General features: G+C 39.2%; 1 protein-coding gene and 1 long non-coding RNA gene across 3 annotated transcripts in view; one reads left to right on the top strand and one right to left on the bottom strand.

The window, feature by feature from the left end:
* Nucleotides 1–10,009, top strand: part of LOC144088710 (uncharacterized) — a 106,095-nt gene extending 96,086 nt beyond the window's left edge. The window contains exons 7-11 of the long non-coding RNA XR_013304925.1: nucleotides 6,647–6,870; nucleotides 8,238–8,316; nucleotides 8,628–8,727; nucleotides 8,894–8,960; nucleotides 9,392–10,009. This is a non-coding gene — a long non-coding RNA (uncharacterized LOC144088710). The remainder of the gene's footprint in view (nucleotides 1–6,646; nucleotides 6,871–8,237; nucleotides 8,317–8,627; nucleotides 8,728–8,893; nucleotides 8,961–9,391) is intronic.
* The window catches only part of LOC144088706 (transcription factor Sox-9-B-like), a 62,278-nt gene continuing 47,900 nt past the window's right edge, over nucleotides 7,045–21,422 (bottom strand). Inside the window, exons 7-11 of one of the 2 annotated variants that reach the window (XM_077619307.1) lie at nucleotides 17,853–17,976; nucleotides 12,010–12,088; nucleotides 11,017–11,809; nucleotides 10,439–10,689; nucleotides 7,045–9,717 (exon numbers count right to left, since the gene is read on the bottom strand). In XM_077619307.1, coding sequence (XP_077475433.1) covers nucleotides 8,969–9,717; nucleotides 10,439–10,689; nucleotides 11,017–11,447 — 1,431 coding nt within the window. In that variant the 5' untranslated portion in view covers nucleotides 11,448–11,809; nucleotides 12,010–12,088; nucleotides 17,853–17,976 and the 3' untranslated portion in view covers nucleotides 7,045–8,968. The remainder of the gene's footprint in view (nucleotides 9,718–10,438; nucleotides 10,690–11,016; nucleotides 11,810–12,009; nucleotides 12,089–17,852; nucleotides 17,977–21,422) is intronic. The other variant, XM_077619308.1, reaches the window with a different exon arrangement.

The raw sequence follows: 21,422 nt of genomic DNA, 5'->3' as shown, positions 1-21,422 counted from the left end.
AGAAAAAAAGCCTTACTATACTATGTCGTTTTTTTTAGAAAAAAAGCCTTACTATACTATGTCGTTTTTTAAGAAAAAAAGCCTTACTATACAATGTCGTTTTTTAAGAAAAAAGCCTTACTCTAATATGTCGTTTTTTAAAGAAAAAAAGCCTTACTATACTATGTCGTTTTTTTAAGAAAAAAAGCCTTACTATACTATGTCGTTTTTCAGGAAAAAAAACCTTACTATACTATGTTGTTTTTTAAGAAAAAAGCCTTACTATACCATGTCGTTTTTTTTAGGAAAAAAGCCTTACTATACTATGTCGTTTTTTAAGAAAAAAAGCCTTACTATACTATGTCGTTTTTTACGGAAAAAAAGCCTTACTGTATACTATGTCGTTTTTAACAGAAATGCCTTACAATACTATGTCGTTTTTTTTACGAAAAAAGCCTTACTATACTATGTCGTTTTTTAAGAAAAAAAGCCTTACTGTATGCTATGTCGTTTTTAACAAAAATGCCTTACTATACTATGTCGTTTTTTAAGAAAAAAGCCTTACCCACTATGTCGTTTTTTAAAGAAAAAAAGCCTTACTGTATACTATGTCGTTTTTTAAGAAAATAAGCCTTAATATACTATGTCGTTTTTCAGGAAAAAAAGCCTTACTATACTATGTCGTTTATTAAGAAAAAAAGCCTTACTATACTATGTCGTTTTTCAGGAAAAAAAGCCTTACTATACTATGTCGTTTTTTAAGAAAAAAAGCCTTACTATACTATGTCGTTTTTTACGGAAAAAAAGCCTTACTGTATACTATGTCGTTTTTAACAAAAAAGCCTTACAATACTATGTCGTTTTTTAAGAAAAAAGCCTTACTATACCATGTCGTTTTTTTGGGGAAAAAAGCCTTACTATACTATGTCGTTTTTTAAGAAAAAAAGCCTTACTATACTATGTCGTTTTTCAGGAAAAAAAGCCTTACAATACTATGTCGTTTTTTAAGAAAAAAGCCTTACTATACCATGTCGTCTTTTTGGGGAAAAAAGCCTTACTATATTATGTCGTTTTTTGGGGAAAAAAGACTTACTATACTATGTCGTTTTTTAAGAAAAAAAGCCTTACTATACTATGTCGTTTTTCAGGAAAAAAAGCCTTACAATACTATGTCGTTTTTTAAGAAAAAAGCCTTACTATACCATGTCGTTTTTTTGGGGAAAAAAGCCTTACTATACTATGTCGTTTTTTAAGAAAAAAGCCTTACTATACTATGTCGTTTTTCAGGAAAAAAAGCCTTACTATACTATGTCGTTTTTTAAGAAAAAAAGCCTTACTATACTATGTCGTTTTTTACGGAAAAAAAGCCTTGCTGTATACTATGTCGTTTTTAACAAAAAAGCCTTACAATACTATGTCGTTTTTTTAAGAAAAAAGCCTTACTATACCATGTCGTTTTTTTTGGGAAAAAAGCCCTACTATACTATGTCGTTTTTTAAGAAAAAAAGCCTTACTATACTATGTCGTTTTTCAGGAAAAAAAGCCTTACAATACTATGTCGTTTTTTAAGAAAAAAGCCTTACTATACCATGTCGTTTTTTTGGGAAAAAAGCCTTACTATACTATGTCGTTTTTCAGGAAAAAAATTCTTACTATACTATGTCGTTTTTCAGGAAAAAAAGCCTTACTATACTATGTCGTTTATTAAGAAAAAAAGCCTTACTATACTATGTCGTTTTTTTTACGAAAAATGCCTTACTATACTATGTCGTTTTTTAAGAAAAAAAGCCTTACTATACTATGTCGTTTTTTAACAAAAAAAAGCCTTACTATGTAGTTTCTTACGAAAAAAAAGCCTTACTATACTATGTCGTTTTTTAAGAAAAAAGCCCTACTATACTGTCGTTTTTTTAAGAAAAAAAGCCTTACTATATTATGTCGTTTTTTAAGAAAAAAGCCTTACTATACTATGTCGTTTTTATAAGAACAAAGCCTTACTATACTATGTCGTTTTTTAAAAGAAAAAAGCCTTACTATACTATGTCGTTTTTTTAGAAAAAAAGCCTTACTATACTATGTCGTTTTTTAAGAAAAAAAGCCTTACTATACTATGTCGTTTTTCAGGAAAAAAAGCCTTACTATACTATGTCGTTTATTAAGAAAAAAAGCCTTACTATACTATGTCATTTTTTTTAAGAAAAAAGCCTTACTATACTATGTCGTTTTTAAGAAAAAAAGCCTTACTATACTATGTCGTTTTTTAAGAAAAAAAGCCTTACTATACTATGTCGTTTTTCAGGAAAAAAAGCCTTACTGTATACTATGTCGTTTTTTTAAAGAAAAAAGCCTTACTATACTATGTCGTTTTTTAAGAAAAAAAGCCTTACTATACTGTGTCGTTTTTTAAGAAAAAAAGCCTTACTATACTATGTCGTTTTTCAGGAAAAAAAGCCTTACTGTATACTATGTCGTTTTTTTAAAGAAAAAAGCCTTACTATACTATGTCGTTTTTTAAGAAAAAAAGCCTTACTATACTGTGTCGTTTTTTAAGAAAAAAAGCCTTACTATACTATGTCGTTTTTCAGGAAAAAAAAGCCTTACTATACTATGTCGTTTATTAAGAAAAAAAGCCTTACTATACTATGTCGTTTTTTTAAAGAAAAAAGCCTTACTATACTATGTCGTTTTTTAAGAAAAAAAGCCTTACTATACTATGTCGTTTTTTAAGAAAAAAAGCCTTACTATACTATGTCGTTTTTTACGGAAAAAAAGCCTTACTGTATACTATGTCGTTTTTTTTAAAGAAAAAAGCCTTACTATACTATGTCGTTTTTTAAGAAAAAAAGCCTTACTATACTGTGTCGTTTTTTAAGAAAAAAAGCCTTACTATACTATGTCGTTTTTCAGGAAAAAAAGCCTTACTATACTATGTCGTTTATTAAGAAAAAAAGCCTTACTATACTATGTCGTTTATTAAGAAAAAAAGCCTTACTATACTATGTCGTTTTTTACGGAAAAAAAGCCTTACTGTATACTATGTCGTTTTTTAAAAGAAAAAAGCCTTACTATACTATGTCGTTTTTTAAGAAAAAAAGCCTTACTATACTATGTCGTTTTTTAAGAAAAAAAGCCTTACTATACTATGTCGTTTTTTACGGAAAAAAAGCCTTACTGTATACTATGTCGTTTTTTTAAAGAAAAAAGCCTTACTATACTATGTCGTTTTTTAAGAAAAAAAGCCTTACTATACTGTGTCGTTTTTTAAGAAAAAAAGCCTTACTATATATACTATGTCGTTTTTCAGGAAAAAAAGCCTTACTATACTATGTCGTTTATTAAGAAAAAAAGCCTTACTATACTATGTCGTTTATTAAGAAAAAAAGCCTTACTATACTATGTCGTTTTTTTAAAGAAAAAAGCCTTACTATACTATGTCGTTTTTTGAGAAAAAAAGCCTTACTATACTATGTCGTTTTTTACGGAAAAAAAGCCTTACTGTATACTATGTTGTTTTTTTAAAGAAAAAAGCCTTACTATACTATGTCGTTTTTTAAGAAAAAAAGCCTTACTATACTATGTCGTTTTTTAAGAAAAAAAGCCTTACTATACTATGTCGTTTTTTACGGAAAAAAAGCCTTACTGTATACTATGTCGTTTTTTTAAAGAAAAAAGCCTTACTATACTATGTCGTTTTTTAAGAAAAAAAGCCTTACTATACTATGTCGTTTTTTAAGAAAAAAAGCCTTACTATACTATGTCGTTTTTCAGGAAAAAAAGCCTTACTATACTATGTCGTTTTTTAAGAAAAAAAGCCTTACTATACTATGTCGTTTTTTACGGAAAAAAAGCCTTACTGTATACTATGTCGTTTTTAACAAAAAAGCCTTACAATACTATGTCGTTTTTTAAGAAAAAAGCCTTACTATACCATGTCGTTTTTTTGGGGAAAAAAGCCTTACTATACTATGTCGTTTTTTAAGAAAAAAAGCCTTACTATACTATGTCGTTTTTCAGGAAAAAAAGCCTTACAATACTATGTCGTTTTTTAAGAAAAAAGCCTTACTATACCATGTCGTCTTTTTGGGGAAAAAAGCCTTACTATATTATGTCGTTTTTTGGGGAAAAAAGACTTACTATACTATGTCGTTTTTTAAGAAAAAAAGCCTTACTATACTATGTCGTTTTTCAGGAAAAAAAGCCTTACAATACTATGTCGTTTTTTAAGAAAAAAGCCTTACTATACCATGTCGTTTTTTTGGGGAAAAAAGCCTTACTATACTATGTCGTTTTTTAAGAAAAAAGCCTTACTATACTATGTCGTTTTTCAGGAAAAAAAGCCTTACTATACTATGTCGTTTTTTAAGAAAAAAAGCCTTACTATACTATGTCGTTTTTTACGGAAAAAAAGCCTTGCTGTATACTATGTCGTTTTTAACAAAAAAGCCTTACAATACTATGTCGTTTTTTTAAGAAAAAAGCCTTACTATACCATGTCGTTTTTTTTGGGAAAAAAGCCCTACTATACTATGTCGTTTTTTAAGAAAAAAAGCCTTACTATACTATGTCGTTTTTCAGGAAAAAAAGCCTTACAATACTATGTCGTTTTTTAAGAAAAAAGCCTTACTATACCATGTCGTTTTTTTGGGAAAAAAGCCTTACTATACTATGTCGTTTTTCAGGAAAAAAATTCTTACTATACTATGTCGTTTTTCAGGAAAAAAAGCCTTACTATACTATGTCGTTTTTTAAGAAAAAAAGCCTTACTATACTATGTCGTTTTTTACGGAAAAAAAGCCTTACTGTATACTATGTCGTTTTTTTAAAGAAAAAAGCCTTACTATACTATGTCGTTTTTTAAGAAAAAAAGCCTTACTATACTATGTCGTTTTTTAAGAAAAAAAGCCTTACTATACTATGTCGTTTTTCAGGAAAAAAAGCCTTACTATACTATGTCGTTTTTTACGGAAAAAAAGCCTTACTGTATACTATGTCGTTTTTAACAAAAAAGCCTTACAATACTATGTCGTTTTTTAAGAAAAAAGCCTTACTATACCATGTCGTTTTTTTGGGGAAAAAAGCCCTACTATACTATGTCGTTTTTTAAGAAAAAAAGCCTTACTATACTATGTCGTTTTTCAGGAAAAAAAGCCTTACAATACTATGTAGTTTTTTAAGAAAAAAGCCTTACTATACCATGTCGTTTTTTTTGGGAAAAAAGCCTTACTATATTATGTCGTTTTTTTGGGAAAAAAGCCTTACTATACTATGTCGTTTTTTAAGAAAAAAAGCCTTACTATACTATGTCGTTTTTCAGGAAAAAAAGCCTTACAATACTATGTCGTTTTTTAAGAAAAAAGCCTTACTATACCATGTCGTTTTTTTTGGGAAAAAAGCCTTACTATACTATGTCGTTTTTTTGGGAAAAAAGCCTTACTATACTATGTCGTTTTTTAAGAAAAAAAGCCTTACTATACTATGTCGTTTTTTTGGGAAAAAAGCCTTACTATACTATGTCGTTTTTTTAAAGAAAAAAGCCTTACTATACTATGTCGTTTTTTAAGAAAAAAAGCCTTACTATACTATGTCGTTTTTCAGGAAAAAAAATCTTACTATACTATGTCGTTTTTCAGGAAAAAAAGCCTTACTATACTATGTCGTTTTTGAAGAAAAAAGCCTTACTATACATGGTCGTTTTTTAAAGAAAAAAGCCTTACTATACTCTGTCGGTTTTTTTACGAAAAAAGCCTTACTATACTATGTCGTTTTTTAAGAAAAAAAGCCTTACTATACTATGTCGTTTTTTAAGAAAAAAAGCCTTACTATACTATGTCGTTTTTTACGGAAAAAAAGCCTTACTGTATACTATGTCGTTTTTTTTAAGAAAAAAGCCTTACTATACTATGTCGTTTTTTAAGACAAAAAGCCGTACTATACTATGTCGTTTTTCAGGGAAAAAAGCCTTGCTATACTATGTCGTTTATTAAGAAAAAAAGCCTTACTATACTATGTCGTTTTTTTAAAGAAAAAAGCCTTACTATACTATGTCGTTTTTTAAGAAAAAAAGCCTTACTATACTATGTCGTTTTTCAGGAAAAAAATTCTTACTATACTATGTCGTTTTTCAGGAAAAAAAAGCCTTACTATACTATGTCGTTTTTGAAGAAAAAAGCCTTACTATACATGGTCGTTTTTTAAAGAAAAAAGCCTTACTATACTATGTCGTTTTTTAAGGGGGGGAAAGCCTTACTATACTATTTCGTTTTTAGGAGAAAAAAAAGCCTTACTGTACTATGTCGTTTTTTAAGAAAAAGGCCTTACTATACTATGTCATTTTTTTAAGAAAAAAGCCTTACTATACTATGTCGTTTTTTTAAGAAAAAAGCCTTACTATACTATGTCATTTTTTTAAAAGAAAAAAACCTTACTATACTACATGGTAGTTTTTTTAAAGAAAAAAAGCCTAACTATACATGGTCGTTTTTAAAAGAAAAATGCCTTCCTATACATGATCATTTTTTTCAAGAAAAAAAAAGCCCAAACATTGAGTTTTGCTCGATTGGATCTAAATGGCCTCCCGATCTATTTGATGCCTTTCCAGTTTGTCGGTGGGTGCATCCGCCCGCCGTCCATTTCTGATCCTTTCTTTTCCTCTTCCTTTTGCCTTCAGAAAGACCACCCATCGGGCTCGGAGGGGGCAGACGTCTCCTCGGAATAATAATGGGCTCGTCCTGGGAAAATTGCCCGTGGAAAGGCCCGTCTGGAGGAGAAAAATTTGCTCTCGTTTCCGATCCCCTCTTGGAAACATTCATCAAGTGTCCGACCTTCCTCCCTCCCGCTGCTTGGTCGGCGGGCGGCCCAGTGGCTCTCCCTCCGCCTGAAAGCACACACAAGGTAAGAAAAGATTTTAAAAAACAAAATTTGACTTAAACGCTACCATTTCAAACCGCTCCAAAAATTTAAACAGCATGTTTTTATTATCTATTGAAAGGAAAATATAGTATTTTATCATAAAAAAACCTTATTGGCGTCCATAGATGAACTCATTGAAATGAAACGGAGGCCATGACAGTTTACAGTGTTTTCTTTTTATTGCAAACAATATGATACAAAAAAGATATGCTTTAATTTTTTAAAGACAACGCCATGTTTACCTAAAAGGAAACTGCAGTAAGAGTTGACACAAAACCAGGTCTAACGATACAGAATATAAAAGCGAGACACCATATCTCAACAAAAAAAAACATAACGTGTCCATTTCCAGCAACTTTTTTGCTCTTAAAAAAAACAACCAAAAAAATTCCAGTTCGACTCCAACGATCTGAATCAAATTTACAAACGATAAATAAAAACATCCGTACCACGAAACAAAAGGAAAAAAAATCTACTCTGCTGAACATCCGACGATAATTGCGCCCCGAAAGTTAATTCTCCAATAAAATTAAATGCTAAAGAATAAATTAAGAGAGGTTAGAGAGGGCGTGGCGAGTGGGCGGGGCTCAGACCTGCTGGCATGCCGAGAGCAGGAAGTGAGAACGGAGATGGGCGGAGCCTCCCGTCCGCGCCTCCGCAGGCACCAGTGGTATGAAGGCAGACGCATGCGAGCGAGCGAGCGAGCGACGTGGTAAAAACCCACAAAATAGCGGTTGTAAAAAAGCCCAAATACATTAATTAACCCAACTTCCCCCTCCCCGCATTTGACCGACCTAGCCCGCCCCGCTGGGATTAAAATATGTACAGTTTTTAAAAAAAAACTTTCCAAAAAAAATACAACTCAGTCACTGTACAAAACAAAACCAAAACACAAGGCCACTGCGGGTAATTTTCCCATTTCCGTCAAAAACGGCGGCAAAAGAGTTAAGACGTTTTGCGACGACGGATGGCACGGATTAGCTGAAGAGCAAAACACATACACAGTACATACTAAAATATTTCAAAGCACTATGTCCTCACGGAGGATTTATGTTGGCATTATATATCTAGAAAAATATCATCGCCGTTCCAAGCGTTTACAAAAAGGCACAGTCGGGAGCCAATCCGGAAAAATCTGACCGTCTGTTGTCGGGCGGGGGAAATTCCGGCCTGAACCTGAACTACCCATAACTTTTCGACGGAAATATATACACTGCAAAACATGCCCCCAAAATTGAAATTTGCGGTAGCTGCGGTTGCCAGAGTTGGATTGCTTGAAAAAAAACGCCAAGTTTTTAAAGGCTAGTGTCAAATGAATAACAAACACCATTTAATTTTTTGTTTCACAGGAAAAAGCATCCAGTTTAAGGTCAGAGGTCATGTGACTTGAAGTCAGACGGGCAGCAATCAAGAACGCTGACTGTCAAGGTAAGTTTAGCTGCCATTTTAGTTCTTGTAAAAGAATGTTTTCCTAACTTTTAACAATGCACACCACTTGTTCTAAGCAGTAGCTCAGCAGTCAGCACGTTTGACTACCCGGTGGGTTCAAGCGCGATGAGAAAAAGAGGGCCATACAGTGTAAAAATATTCAGATTTGTCTAAAACCGTTATATACGGTTAAAAAAAACCAATCTCTTAATTTGTCGTGACCAGAGTACTGCATTAAGTATTTTATTTTAACGGTAAAATTCTGGGAACCGCAGCCGCCATACTTTTCACTCATTCGTTTTCCTCACCAGCGTCGCGGGGATGCCGGAGCCAATCCCACCTAACGAGGGGCAGAATGAACTGATCGTCAACTAAATCGCAAGGCACAACCAGAAGGACCACCAATCGCAGGTACTAAGTTTAGCGTACAATTAGCCTAGCTAGCGTGCACGCGATGGGACAACCCGGGAAAAAAAAGTCACACAGGTACCAACTCCTTACCGGGGGACTTTATCTCAGAACCGTGAGGTGGACGTGGCGTCCTGCCAGTATTTTTAACCATATTTTCTTTTTACAGTGTAGAAGAGCAACGGACGATATCGCCCAACTGCGCCAAGTGGGATTCGAACCTGGCCGGCGCCTTGGTGAGTCCTCACGGCCGGCTCAGTTGGGTGTAAATGGGTTGCTGGTCCCAGTGCTGCGGACTGTGGGCGGGCGGTACCGAGGGGATGCCGGCGCTGTCGGCTACGGGGGTGTACATGGGCCTCGGGGTGGGGCTGACGTAGCCGAAGGGGGAGTACAGGCTCGAGCCTTGACCCGACGCCGGGGAGTGCGAGTAGTAAGCGCCCGCTTGGTGTTCCGGATAGTCGTAGTGGGCGCGGCCGGTGGGCGGGTAGGCCGAGGCGCTGTAGTGCTGCAGGCTGAAGGAGCCGTAAGCCACGTGTTGGGGGGAGCCTCCCTGGGGCGCCGAGGACGGCGGGGGTGCCGGCGGCGGTTGTTCGCCGTAGTGGCTGGGGCTTAGTTGCTCTGTTTTGATCTGAGTGGCTCGCTGTTGCGCCACGGCTTCTCCCGCTAGGTGCTGCTGCTGCTGCTGCTTGGTCATCCAGGTACCTTGGGACGCCACCGAGGAGCCGTAGCCCGCGACGTAGCCGCCTTGGGCGGCGGCGACGACGGTGGCGTGGCTGTGAGGCGGCAGGTACTGGTCGAACTCGTCCACGTCGAAGCTGCCCATGTTGGAGATGACCTCGCTGCTCAGCTCGCCGATGTCAACGGCGCCAAAGTCGATGTTGAGCTGGCGCCCTTCCTGGAGCGGGCGCCCCTCGCGTTTCAGGTCCGACTTGGCAGAGGGGAGGTCCGTCTTGGGGGTGGTCGGGGGTGTTGGCGGGCCCTGGGACTGACCTGCTAAAAAACAGAGAGAGAACCACAAGTGTTAATAACTTTGCCATCCTGTGACTTTTTTTTTTTTTTGCAAAAATAAAATACCCTTGGTCACCCTGATTTATTTATTGTTCTTCCTGTCCAGGTCCTTTGGGTAATTCTGTGTTTTGGACATGACGTGACTAAGCAAAATTAAGTCAACATCTTAAATCCTTCACATTGCGTCATCCAAATGAAATCATTTTTTTCTTGCTCTTTCTCAACAAAGTCAGAATTGAACTTTATCAACGCATGCAAATAAACTCTTGTACTTTCATACCTGGTTGCAACTTCATTTTTTCACTTGTAGCTATACTACTTGTAGAACTTGTAGTTCAAAAGGTAACGTTGCATTTTGCACTCATTTCAGCATGACGTTTGTTATTTAAACGCACTTGAAAATGAGCATTTCAAAATAAGACTAACATTAAAAAGTACTACTATGAATCCACTTTTACTAGCTATGCTGTGTTTTAACTATAATTACAAATAACATTGCCATTTAGTGCACAACTTTTGAAAGACTAAAGACTAATTTACACCTACATTTTAAAATAAATAAGTGTTGATTACTTATTTGTGCACTTTACACTGAAGCTTCAAGTCTCACCATACTTGTCATAATGACAATAAAAGCATTCAATTCAATTAAAAATGTAGAAAAAGAAGGCACAAAAGCAGCCTTTTTGTTTTTCTTTTTTCTTACCTGAATGTTCCCCGGGCGAGTGCATGTCCCCCATGCTGGAAGCGGGCGAGTCGGCCTGCTGCAGAGCCTTGAAGATGGCGTTGGGCGAGATGTGCGTGGTGGTCTCGCCGTCGTCGGCCTCGCTCTGGCCGTTTTTCACCGACTTCCTCCGCCGGGGCTGATACTTGTAGTCCGGGTGGTCCTTTTTGTGCTGCACCCGCAGGCGCTCGGCTTCCTCCACGAACGGACGCTTCTCCGACTCGTTGAGGAGCCTGCCAGGAGGACGAGGAGAACATTTGTCAGATGTTCGCTTTAGAATTTTTTGGGGGGGGGGGGGTAAAAATCAACTACAAATGCACATGTCTCATTGCGCTTGTATTGGATTGGATTGGATCACTTTATTCATCCCGTATTCGGGAAATTTCGTTGTCACGGTAGCAAGGGGGTGAGGATGCAGAAATAGGAAGGCATTTTAGACATAAATAGATAGGTAACAAGTGGGTTAATAAGTAAATACATGAATAAATATATGTGTGTTGCTGAAATTAGACAATAAAGCAGGTTCTACTATTCAATTCCAAAGTGAACGGCGGACCCACCTCCAAAGTTTCCCCAGCGTCTTGCTGAGTTCGGCGTTGTGCAGGTGCGGGTACTGGTCGGCCAGCTTCCTCCTCGCCGCCTGCGCCCAAACCATGAAGGCGTTCATGGGCCTCTTGACGTGCGGCTTATTCTTGCTGGAGCCGTTGACCCGGACCGGCATGGGCACCAGAGTCCAGTCGTAGCCCTTCAGCACCTGCGACACGGCGTCCCGGATGCACACGGGGAACTTCTCCTCCTCGCCCTCCTTCTTGTAGTCGGCGGCGCCGTGCAGGAGGCGCAGGTCGGACGGACGGCCGTTCTCCGCGTCCGAACCGGAGCCGGACGGGCAAGGGGAGCCGCCAGAGTCCTCGGACATGCTGGGACTGGGCGCGTCGGAGAGACACTTGTCCTGTTCTTCGCTCATCTTCAGGTAAGGGTCGAGGAGATTCATGCGAACGTGAACTGGCGGCCCCTGACCAAAAAAAAAAAGGGAAAACTTTGCTGAAATCCGCAAGGCGCGCTCGCACAACCCACCCCCACCCCCACCCCAAGTGTTCGCCTCCTGCGAAGGATGACGCCGAGAAACAAGAAGAAAAAGTCCAGCAAAAAAAAAACAAGTTCCAAAGAGGGGGAAAAAGCCGGTCCTTTGCGGGGGAAAGGCAAAAGTGCGATGGCTACTCCACAAGTTTGGGGAACGTGACTCACGGAGTGGCTCTAGGGCGCGCAGACTTTATTCCAAGGGCCAGGAAGTGAACGGGGAGGGGGGCTGGGACTTCGAGCTGGTGGGCGGGGCAACGTAACACGAGTCTGCCTCTGCAAAAAAAAAGAAAAACGCTCGCTCAAGTCTTCTTTTGCATCAAATGGGATCTTACAACTGCAAAAATTGGGCAAAATAATCCAATCTTTAAGCATTTCTACTTCTAATCTTACATTTCTAACGTAGAATTGTCACGCGAAACGGTGAAATTTCGCGTGAATCGTTCCAATAACAGCAGAGTTTTCATTTTACTCACTTCAGTTGGAGGGTGCGGTGTCACTGGCTGCCATCTCGCAGTGGCCAACAGGAGGCGACAAACGTCCAGAAAAACGCAGCTAGGAAAACAAGACAAGTCAAATATACTCAACAGGCTTCATTCACCCTTAAATGTAAATGTGTATATTATTTAAACGTGCGGGTTTTGCTCGTGGGGGGGAAAGTATTTTGGTTCGATTCCGTGTAATAGCAAAAAGTGCATTTAAAGTATAAATAGTTTGGAACTTTGGGAAGTTATAGGTATAAAAAAAGTGCAAAGATTACACAAAATCAATGATTCTATATGTATGTTTTAGGAAATACAATTTTCTGATGGAAAAAAAACATTTTTGCGGCGGGAAATTGCCACATTATAAGGAAAGTTGCGCGTTTACAACATTTAGGTCATATTTCTTCACCTAGAAACAGATTTTGGTTAAACATGCAATTTTTTTATGAGGAAACAAGCCATCCAATTGTTTTGCTAAAATTCCAGGAAAATGAATATTATTAATGGTGTCCAAAGAAGACAAAAAGACATGTTTTCCCTTCAAAAGTACTTAAAAAACGATTGTTTATCTAAAAAAACGAATCACTTGAGTGCTCTACAAACAAAAACGCCTTGCCACCATTTCGACACTTTGCTTCTTTCATTAGAACGGCTCCCAAATAACACAAACGGGCCAACCTTCTTTATCCTCCGCGTGGATACAAAACGGATTCCTAGTATTCAACTACGACTACCAACGTCTCTCGCGAGTTGGCTGAAGTGATCACTTCCTGTGGGCTTCTGCAACGGAGCGTCTCGTTTCTATTTTGGTTATTTCCACCGGTTGTGTACGTTCCTGGCATGTGTGCTTTCGGGGTAGGCGCGATAGCGCGCCGCCGTCCCGCAAAAGCCACCGCCGGCACATCAGAGGGGCGGCGGGGCCGCGTGGCGGCCCGAGCGTTTTCGAGCCACCCCTGAAGACCGCCGCCGGGGAGGGGCCTCGCAACACGGCGGGAGCGGGCCTTGGGAAAGTTCTCAGCTCCACTTCGAGCCGCCACGTTAAAATGTCCGGGCAAACAGTGAGGGTAAACTGGCAAATCATGTCTTCCACATCTCCCGACTCCCTGAGATTCCATTGGAGACCTTCAAGTCCGCCGCCTAAGCCTCTGTTTTGGAAAAGTGGGAGCTCTATTCAAAGATTTGCTGCACTAGCAACACAAGAAATACAAGACTTCTATTGAAAATGGAGCTTCAAATTAGGCTAGTCGTCCCTGACTAGAACTCGTTAGCTGCTGTTGAGGGTGCTAGACAACTAATCCATTGGAACGGTTCAAAAAATTCAAATGACAGGCCGGTTTTTGCTATGTATGCAAAGTACCAAAAGACATTATCGGATGCCCGTGTATCAAAATATGACTCCAGCTTAGTTAAAACGGAATTAGCGGTGACCGCTAACTGTTATTTGTCGCGTGTTTTCTAGCCCACGGGGAGATATTGTTGCTTGACAGTAATCCAGGCCTTATCTTCTGCCTAGCTGCGCCGTGATAGTTTATCGAAGGAAGGAAGTACACAATCCAAATCCGGGAGCCTATCGGGCCAAACAAAATAAACCAGTTTAAAAAAAAATGGCAACATCAGCCTCGCTATCTCGGGGCTAAACAAAGCGACTCGGAATCATCGGGAATTGAACAGCGCTGAGTGAAACGCAACCTCTCCGCCGTAATCAACGTCCAATAATTTATGTCCAAATGACAACAGTTCGTTTGAAGAGCGAGTAAAGTTAGCTGAGAAAGAAAATTAATTAATCAGGAACTACCGTATTTTTCGCATATTAGCCACCTCCGCGTATAAGCCGTACCCTTAAAATAGTTAAATTTTACAATTTCACTCGTATAAGCCGCCCCCTGATTCACAATTTTCACCTGCATATTCATGGTTTTAATAGAGATTACAAATGTGTTCCTTTGAAAGGAAAATCTTAAGAAAAATCATCGCACATGCTATTTCTGAGATACTGTATAAATCAATTGCTGGATTGCACATTCCTGTCAAGTCTAATTTGTGCGCATATAAGCCGTAACCTCGACTCAGTCATCTATTTTTTAGCGAAGAATACGGGGTATATGTGAGAAAATACGGTAATTTAATTATGATGGCTTTTGCATGGGGTTACAAAAGAATAGCGTACCTATGGACTGATAGCATGCTAGCAGAGTCTGGATTTCATTCTGGTTGTGACAGCTTCTATTTTGAATTTTTTGTGGACGAGGCCAGGAAAATAATTAGGAGCTAATTTAATTATAAAAGCTTTTGCATGATTTTTTTGTATGCATTTCATACTAGAAAGAGAAGAGTAAGCGAAGCAATAAACAGACGCGTTGCAGCAAAGTACAACACGACAGGATACGTAAGTTGTGCAAGGTCAATGATGTCAGCGTCAAACCTGACACAGACACCTTTGACGAGGTGAACCAAACCCCCCCCCGCCCACCTGTCTGGAATCTCAGGTGAAACTGTCGGCGGCGGCGTCGTCAAAGGTACGTTCGCGTAAACTGACGTATTTCCCACGCTTACATTTCTGGTTTCTTTATCAGATCTTATTTACAACTCAACGTACTTCCTTGTTTTGCTAATGCATGGCCCCCATTGTTTTGTTTTTTTAGGGTATGGATATATGTTAGGAACATATATTAGTCAAAATTATATTTTTGGAGGCTACATTTTAATATCATTGTATTTTAATTAAAGTAATAGTAAAATAAGAAACAACAGACAAAACAAGCATATTAACCATTTTGGGGATAATTACAGCCTAAAAACACAGATGTTGGAGGTTAAACTTATAGTGCGGAAAATACGGTAATGAAACTATGAGACAGGATCAAATTTGACTTGTTTCAAATTATGGTTGTTTCAAAATAAACCCTGAAAAAAAGCCATTTTGGAAAAATCCTGAAAATAAGGAAGCCATTTTGAAAAATAAAACAACAAATCCTGTTGAATCTAATGAAATAGCGCCAACGCCATGCCGATGACAACATAAGCCGACAACATAAGGTGGAAGTCATTAGAAAGAACATGTCAGTGTGACAAACGTCTGTCTCCCTACGCCGACTCTCCCCTTTCCTCGGCCTGTTCTTTTTTTTCATTTGTCGGAGCGTGCAATGAAAAGAGGCATTCTTCCCACACGCCGCCGCGATGAAAGAGCGGCGATACGCAATCGCTTTCCGTGGGATTGTCACCGCGTTCCGCTCGGGGACCTCCGCCAAACATACGACGCGACGCGCCAAAGCTAAAAATGAACTTTCTTGTTTGCCGCGGATAGGAAGGAATGATAGCGTCGCAAGGGGAAATACGCACGAGTCCCGGCAAATCCGGTTCTCTCGGGTGTTTACACCGGGGATTTCAAAACCAGGGTGAATTAGCACAAATCAGCAAAAATGATATTTGGACACAATGATCCTATCACACCTGACTTACGAGCTAACAAGTTGGTCATCGGCCTGCAAAACAACACTAAAACCAATCGAAAGCATTTATAAGCAAGCTCTCAAACTATTGGACAGAAAGCCAAAAACGCATCATCACTGTCAGATATTTAAAAAATGCAAATGCATGAACTGGAACAATACTGTTAAATATGCAGATGACGCCTTAGTTTACAAATTCTTCCATCACAAAGCTCCTCCTCCACTGCAAGATTTTATACCACAAAATTCCAACATGGCTGGTTCTAGAGGTGACTGTGTAGTTCCCTTAAAAAAAGTGCTAAATTTGCCAATACCCGGAACTTAATAGAAATTAGCATACGTGAACTACCGTCTCTGAACCTCTTGGCCAATCATCTTAAAGCCTGGCTGTTAGACCAACAAAATTGCCATCCCAATGCTATCTAAAACTGTGCTACGTTTGTTTATGTCTAATATACGACGTCATTGTTTATCTTCAACCTACACAGGGGACTAAAGATGGAAATTAGCCCTCAGCTACAATCTTACATATTTACATATACATGTTCATTAACATGAATATAGATTTGTTCACTAATATGTGCTGTCATTTATTAAATAAATCAAACTCAAATTTTGATCTTGCACTTTAATACTAAAACACCGTAGCTACCTCACGTGCTACTAAACACTTTAGCCACTTTTTTATACTTCATTTTTATTGGGTATAAATCTTTTTATGACTATTTATGTGCGGACTCTATGGTGTAGCTTTAAATTTCATTGTACGCTAATCCCTCGTTTTTTTTGCGGATAATGTAGACCAAACATGGCCGCAATAATCGAAAAACCGCAAAGTAGGATCGCCCCTATTATTATGACATACCATACTAATGTTTTCCCTTGTTTATGTTGTTGACAACTTATTTATTGATTATTGCTTTATTGTTTATTTTGCGTTATTACTTATTGATTATTTATTTGTCTGTTTGTTTGTTGTTGTTATTTGTGCACTTTATGGTGAAGCTTTAAATCTCATTATACTTGTACTATAGTAAGAATAAAATAATTCAATTCAATTCAATAAATGTATTTTGTCATTTTGCGGTCCGAGCGTGACTTTCCCGAACCGGACAACCCGGAGACGTCGGGCGGAAACGGCGCCAACCATAACAAGAGCTCTCGGGGTCGGGCGCGCTGGCGTTCGGGACCCAGCGGGAAAGCGCCGTCTAATTGGGGCGACCCGACGGCGCTGCCCCCCCCCCCCGACCTCCGGGAGCCCGGCTTTTGCCGTTCTAATGTTACGCCGGACGGAAATTGTCCCTGGCCGTTTCCCGAGATCCAATATTTCGGCTGTTTGCTTTCCACTATTTTCGGGGGCCAGACGTTTTTATTAGATTTGCCGCCGTCCGCTGTGGAATGACGGTCTTCATTAGAAAGAAAGACGGTGCGCCGCTGGGTCGCGGCACCTTATATCTAGATCAGCGGCTCGTGAGCCACATATGGCTCTTTGCTAACCTCTAAGCCAAGGGTGTCAGACTCGGGTTGGTTCGCAGGCCGCTTTAACTCAAACTTCACGTGGGCCGGACCATTTTAGATATAATATTTAGATTGTTTTAAATAAATTGATTAAATGAACTGGATTAAAGCTCCTGAATATTCAGTTTTTTATAGATCTAAAACAATGTTTATTTTAGCTTTTTTTAAATATTTTTTTTAGATTTTACAAAATGATTTTTGAACTAAAAACACAGGAAAAAATTATTTAAAAAATACAATTATAGATTTAAAAGGGGGAAAATCAGGAAATTTAATATACATCTATACTCTTCATTTTAATTTGATCCTAAAACAGAAAGTCGCACTCATGATTTACTTTCGCGGGTCCACACAAAATGATGTGGCGGGCCAGATTTGGCCCCCGGGCCGCCACTTTGATACATGTGCTCTAAGCTAAAATGTACCTCTAGCATAGCCGTAATGCTATTTTTTTGTTTTACATTAGATTTTACATTACATTGCGCATGCTTACTCTCACTGATTAGCAACCACGATGTTGTTAAAAGAATTCAGAGACTTTTTGTACTTTAAAAGACGGAAAAATGACTAAAAAATGGCACAACTTCATGTATTTTGACTTTTAAATTGTGAGTATGGCTCTCAAGTCATAACATTTGAAAATAGAAATTGTTTATGGCTCTCTCTCTGTCAAAAAGTAAAAAATCTAATGAAATAGTTAAATAGACGTCAAAGGCGCTGACGGACACGCGATGGTTGGCGGGGAGTTCCGTGTCGATTCTCGGGGTGACAATCGGCTATTGAGCGAGCAGCGGGTGGGTTATCAAGGAGCGCTGACCCGTCCGTGGCGGTACCTCACACGCTATGTAATTAAAAATCTAGAGTTACCTGTAGCAGGTCCATCTCGCCGCGGTTTGGAGATCTGGAACTGTGGCTTCGACAGACCTCCACGCGCTTCAAGTCGTCCACTGAGGCCTGTCCTTCTAATGACGGGGTGCCACAGATGGCGGACCTTTAAGAAGAAAGGGGCAAAAATATCGACTGATCATTATCTCATGTCAAAAAAGGTTAGTGTCATCCACAAAATAAAGGATTGGGATCAGGTTAGGGGACTAAAGTAGGCTTTAAGGAGGCCAAATTGTTATTTTGAAAACTATTTGGATCAAAACTCATTTTTTGCTTTTTTTAAACTATGTTTTTAACTGAGTTTTGGGTGAAAAATGTGAAAACCAATCCCATTTTTTTCATCTTGAGAGACTCAAAGAAAATAATTTGCACATTTTAGGCTAAACAATATATCATCAAAATAGTTGTTCAACTTGAGAATCAATCCATGGCAGCCCTACTTGAAAGCAATCGTTCATAAAAATAATATACCACATATGATATTGAGAATAATACAGATATAATATTCTTGAAACTCTTTTTTTGCAAATGAAACTGCCTTTAAAGCTGATTTGTCTTGTAACTGGAGGGCCGGGTGATTTAATCACAATTTTACATTTTCATTCCGCATGATTCTTTTCTGTAAAGAAAACATGAAAAAATGCCGGTGTTTGCATGTAATTGTTTTAAAAGTTAACATAGGCAGATCAAACTAACTAAGATTTGCGTGTAAAAGATGTCGTAAGCTAGTCACTACTTTGAATCTCGGGACTTAACGTCAGATTTTCAACTAGCTAACGAGCTAAAAACACTAACTCAACCACTTCAAAATCAATGTTATCTCCGCCATTGACGGCCATTGTCAACAAACTGTCTCGGCGCCATATTACGACACTCTCGTCCGGCGTGAAACCTCAACTCTCAACCCATGACACGTTAGCGCCCAGATCCGGAAAGCGAAAAAGAACGGCTTGGCGCCGGGGGAATCGAATTTAAAGCGGCGGGTGACGAGAAACAACACGGCTGGACAATACGGAGGGTGGGCTCCAGATCATTACCGCTAGCAACCTCCGCTAATGAGCGTTGTCGGCCGTCCTTGAGGCCCTAACGTGCGCGTTTCAGCTGCGTTTCACCCGCGGCCAAAACTTAAGTGAGCGTGAAGGTGGAAATCCCAATTTTAGGTGCGAGCGGTTGACCTTGGCCGTGACAGCGCAAACACGGGCCCCTCCTCAGCGGGCGCCGGCCGCCTCTTTTTTATCGCGGCGGTAAACTGACTCCCGCTCCCAGAGCGCTCTGCGGTCCTGCCTAAATATCTTACGGACGGGAAAGATAACAGCTTAACCCGGCGGAGACTTCAATGCTAGACACCCACTCCGCTTTATTATTATTTTTAGACGGGAGCCATTGAATTGGACTTGTTTTGAACCAATGGAATGGCTAGCTAGCCTAGAATGTTGCTAAGCACGCGGATAGATAAAGGCGGACACGAGTTAGCCCAAAAGTTGAGCTCAAAAACAACTGGATTCCGACTGGATTAAACAGTCTGGACGTGCGGCGTCGCTCCCACCCCAAACGTCTCCAAAATAAATAGTGTTCTCTAAAGCTAACACTAAGCTAACACCAGAGGCTAACTAGCGAGCTGTCTGGCCAACTTGCGCTGGAGGCAATAATATCGCAAAAACGTTTCGTGACCGTCATCAAATATTATACCTTAGCATCGTTATAACTTTGAAGTATAGCCGTTTCATTAGCTAAAGTTGGTTAGCTTCACGTCCTCGTTCGGACTCTGTTCTATAAGTGCGCATTCAAGTGACACTTTGTTTTTGTGAAAGCTAGCGTTCTGATAAGCGTCTTCAACATGTATTTTCCATTTTCAGTAAGCATTTTGTGAACGGTAAACGGGAATATCCCAAACTTGGTGTTTCCTGAGAAACTGTTTAAAAAGTTTAGAGAGCAATTCAAAGGTAGTCAAAAAACACAACTCAAAAACTGTCATCCTAATGCCTCGTGCAATTACATTTATCACCAAGAGCAACATATTAGCCTTAGCGTAGAGCATTGGGTCTAGCTAACTTGCCAACCGAACAGTAAACATACACTAGACAAATATACGCAAACTGCAAACCCTTTTTCCACAATCTGGAGGTATTGCCACAAAAAAAAAAATTATAACCAACTACCGAATACGTTTCCTTGCCATAGATTGTACCGTCAAAGTCACCAAGCTTGACGGAGTAGCAACAGTAAACCCATCCATTCCATAAGGGAACTTCCTCCTGCTTATCCCTAATGTTAACAGCTGGAAAAGAAGTAGTCATAATAGGACTGGTAGTAGTAGCAGTAGTAGTAGTAGTAGTCGTAATAGGACTGGTCGTAGTCATAGTCGTAGTCGCAGTAGTAGTAGTACTTTGTCTGTGGGACCTCACTTTCATTCAATCACGTGTTTAAGTGCGGGCAGGAGAGTCGTACAAGGCAACTTATCCCAGTTTTACGACTACTGTAAAGGGTCGTGGCCAACCAGGCGTGTCTACTTGGCCGGTATGCAGAATCCATTTACTTACGGTGCAGACATTTTTAGTGGTAAGACCAGTCAAGCAAGAAGAAGCTGGCCACATTCTTTCAAGAAAGGAAACCTGACGCAAATAGGAATTTTATGCACTTTTCTTCTTCCGCTCAGTGAGATCATTAGAGTGCATGGCTGGATCACATCTGCGACTCTTGTACTGGATCTTTAAACTACAAGAATTCTTATTTCTATTAGGGATGTCCCTACCGGATATTTTCCACAAGTCCTAAATCTGATTTTTTTTGGTGGATCTGCCCAAAAAGAATTCTAAAATGTATTGAAGAAGGAAAAATAGCACAATTACAGTAATCCCTCGAATATTGCGGTTAATGTAGACCAGACACGGCCGCAGTAATCGAAAAATCGCAAAGTAGGATCATCCCCATTATTACTTTTTTTTAGTTCTAGTGGCTTTTGCTTACGAGTTTCAACGTGGATTTTCAAATTTTTAGATCTTAAAACAATAATATAGCCATGTTTAAAAGAATAATTAATAGCAGAAAAAAATTATAAAGAAGTGAATACGTGAAGTTGCGATAATCGAGGGGAAGAACGCACTCCATTTTGAGCCCAAACTATTTTTAGGGAAATCCGTCGTGCAGCGCAAAATAAGGTTAGCGGACAAATTATGGGTAAATATTTGGTTCTCATAAATTAACTGATAAAAAGGGATGATTTGTTGTTGTTTCATTAGTGTAAATAAATAGCATAAAATGCATACTGTATGTTTATTTTTTGCAATGTGCAGCACGGCGGACGAGTGGTTAGCATGTCTGCCAATCCCTGGTTCTCCCCGCCCCCGTGTGGATTTTCTCCGGGTACTCCTTTTCTGCCACATCCCAAAAACATGCATGCTAGGCTAAATGTAGGCTAAATTGTCCTTAGCTAGGAGTGCGAGTGGGTGCCCATTTTCCATTGGCTAAATAAATATAAATAAGCCCAAAAGTTGTCTGGGATATGCTCCAGCGCCCCTTGTGAGGACAAGCCCAATGGAAAACCAAAAAAAG

The sequence above is a fragment of the Stigmatopora argus genome, chromosome 14 (genome assembly GCF_051989625.1).
Source record: "Stigmatopora argus isolate UIUO_Sarg chromosome 14, RoL_Sarg_1.0, whole genome shotgun sequence".
In the NCBI taxonomy this organism is placed as follows: Eukaryota; Metazoa; Chordata; class Actinopteri; order Syngnathiformes; family Syngnathidae; genus Stigmatopora; species Stigmatopora argus.
This window is presented reverse-complemented; position numbering and strand designations above follow the sequence as displayed.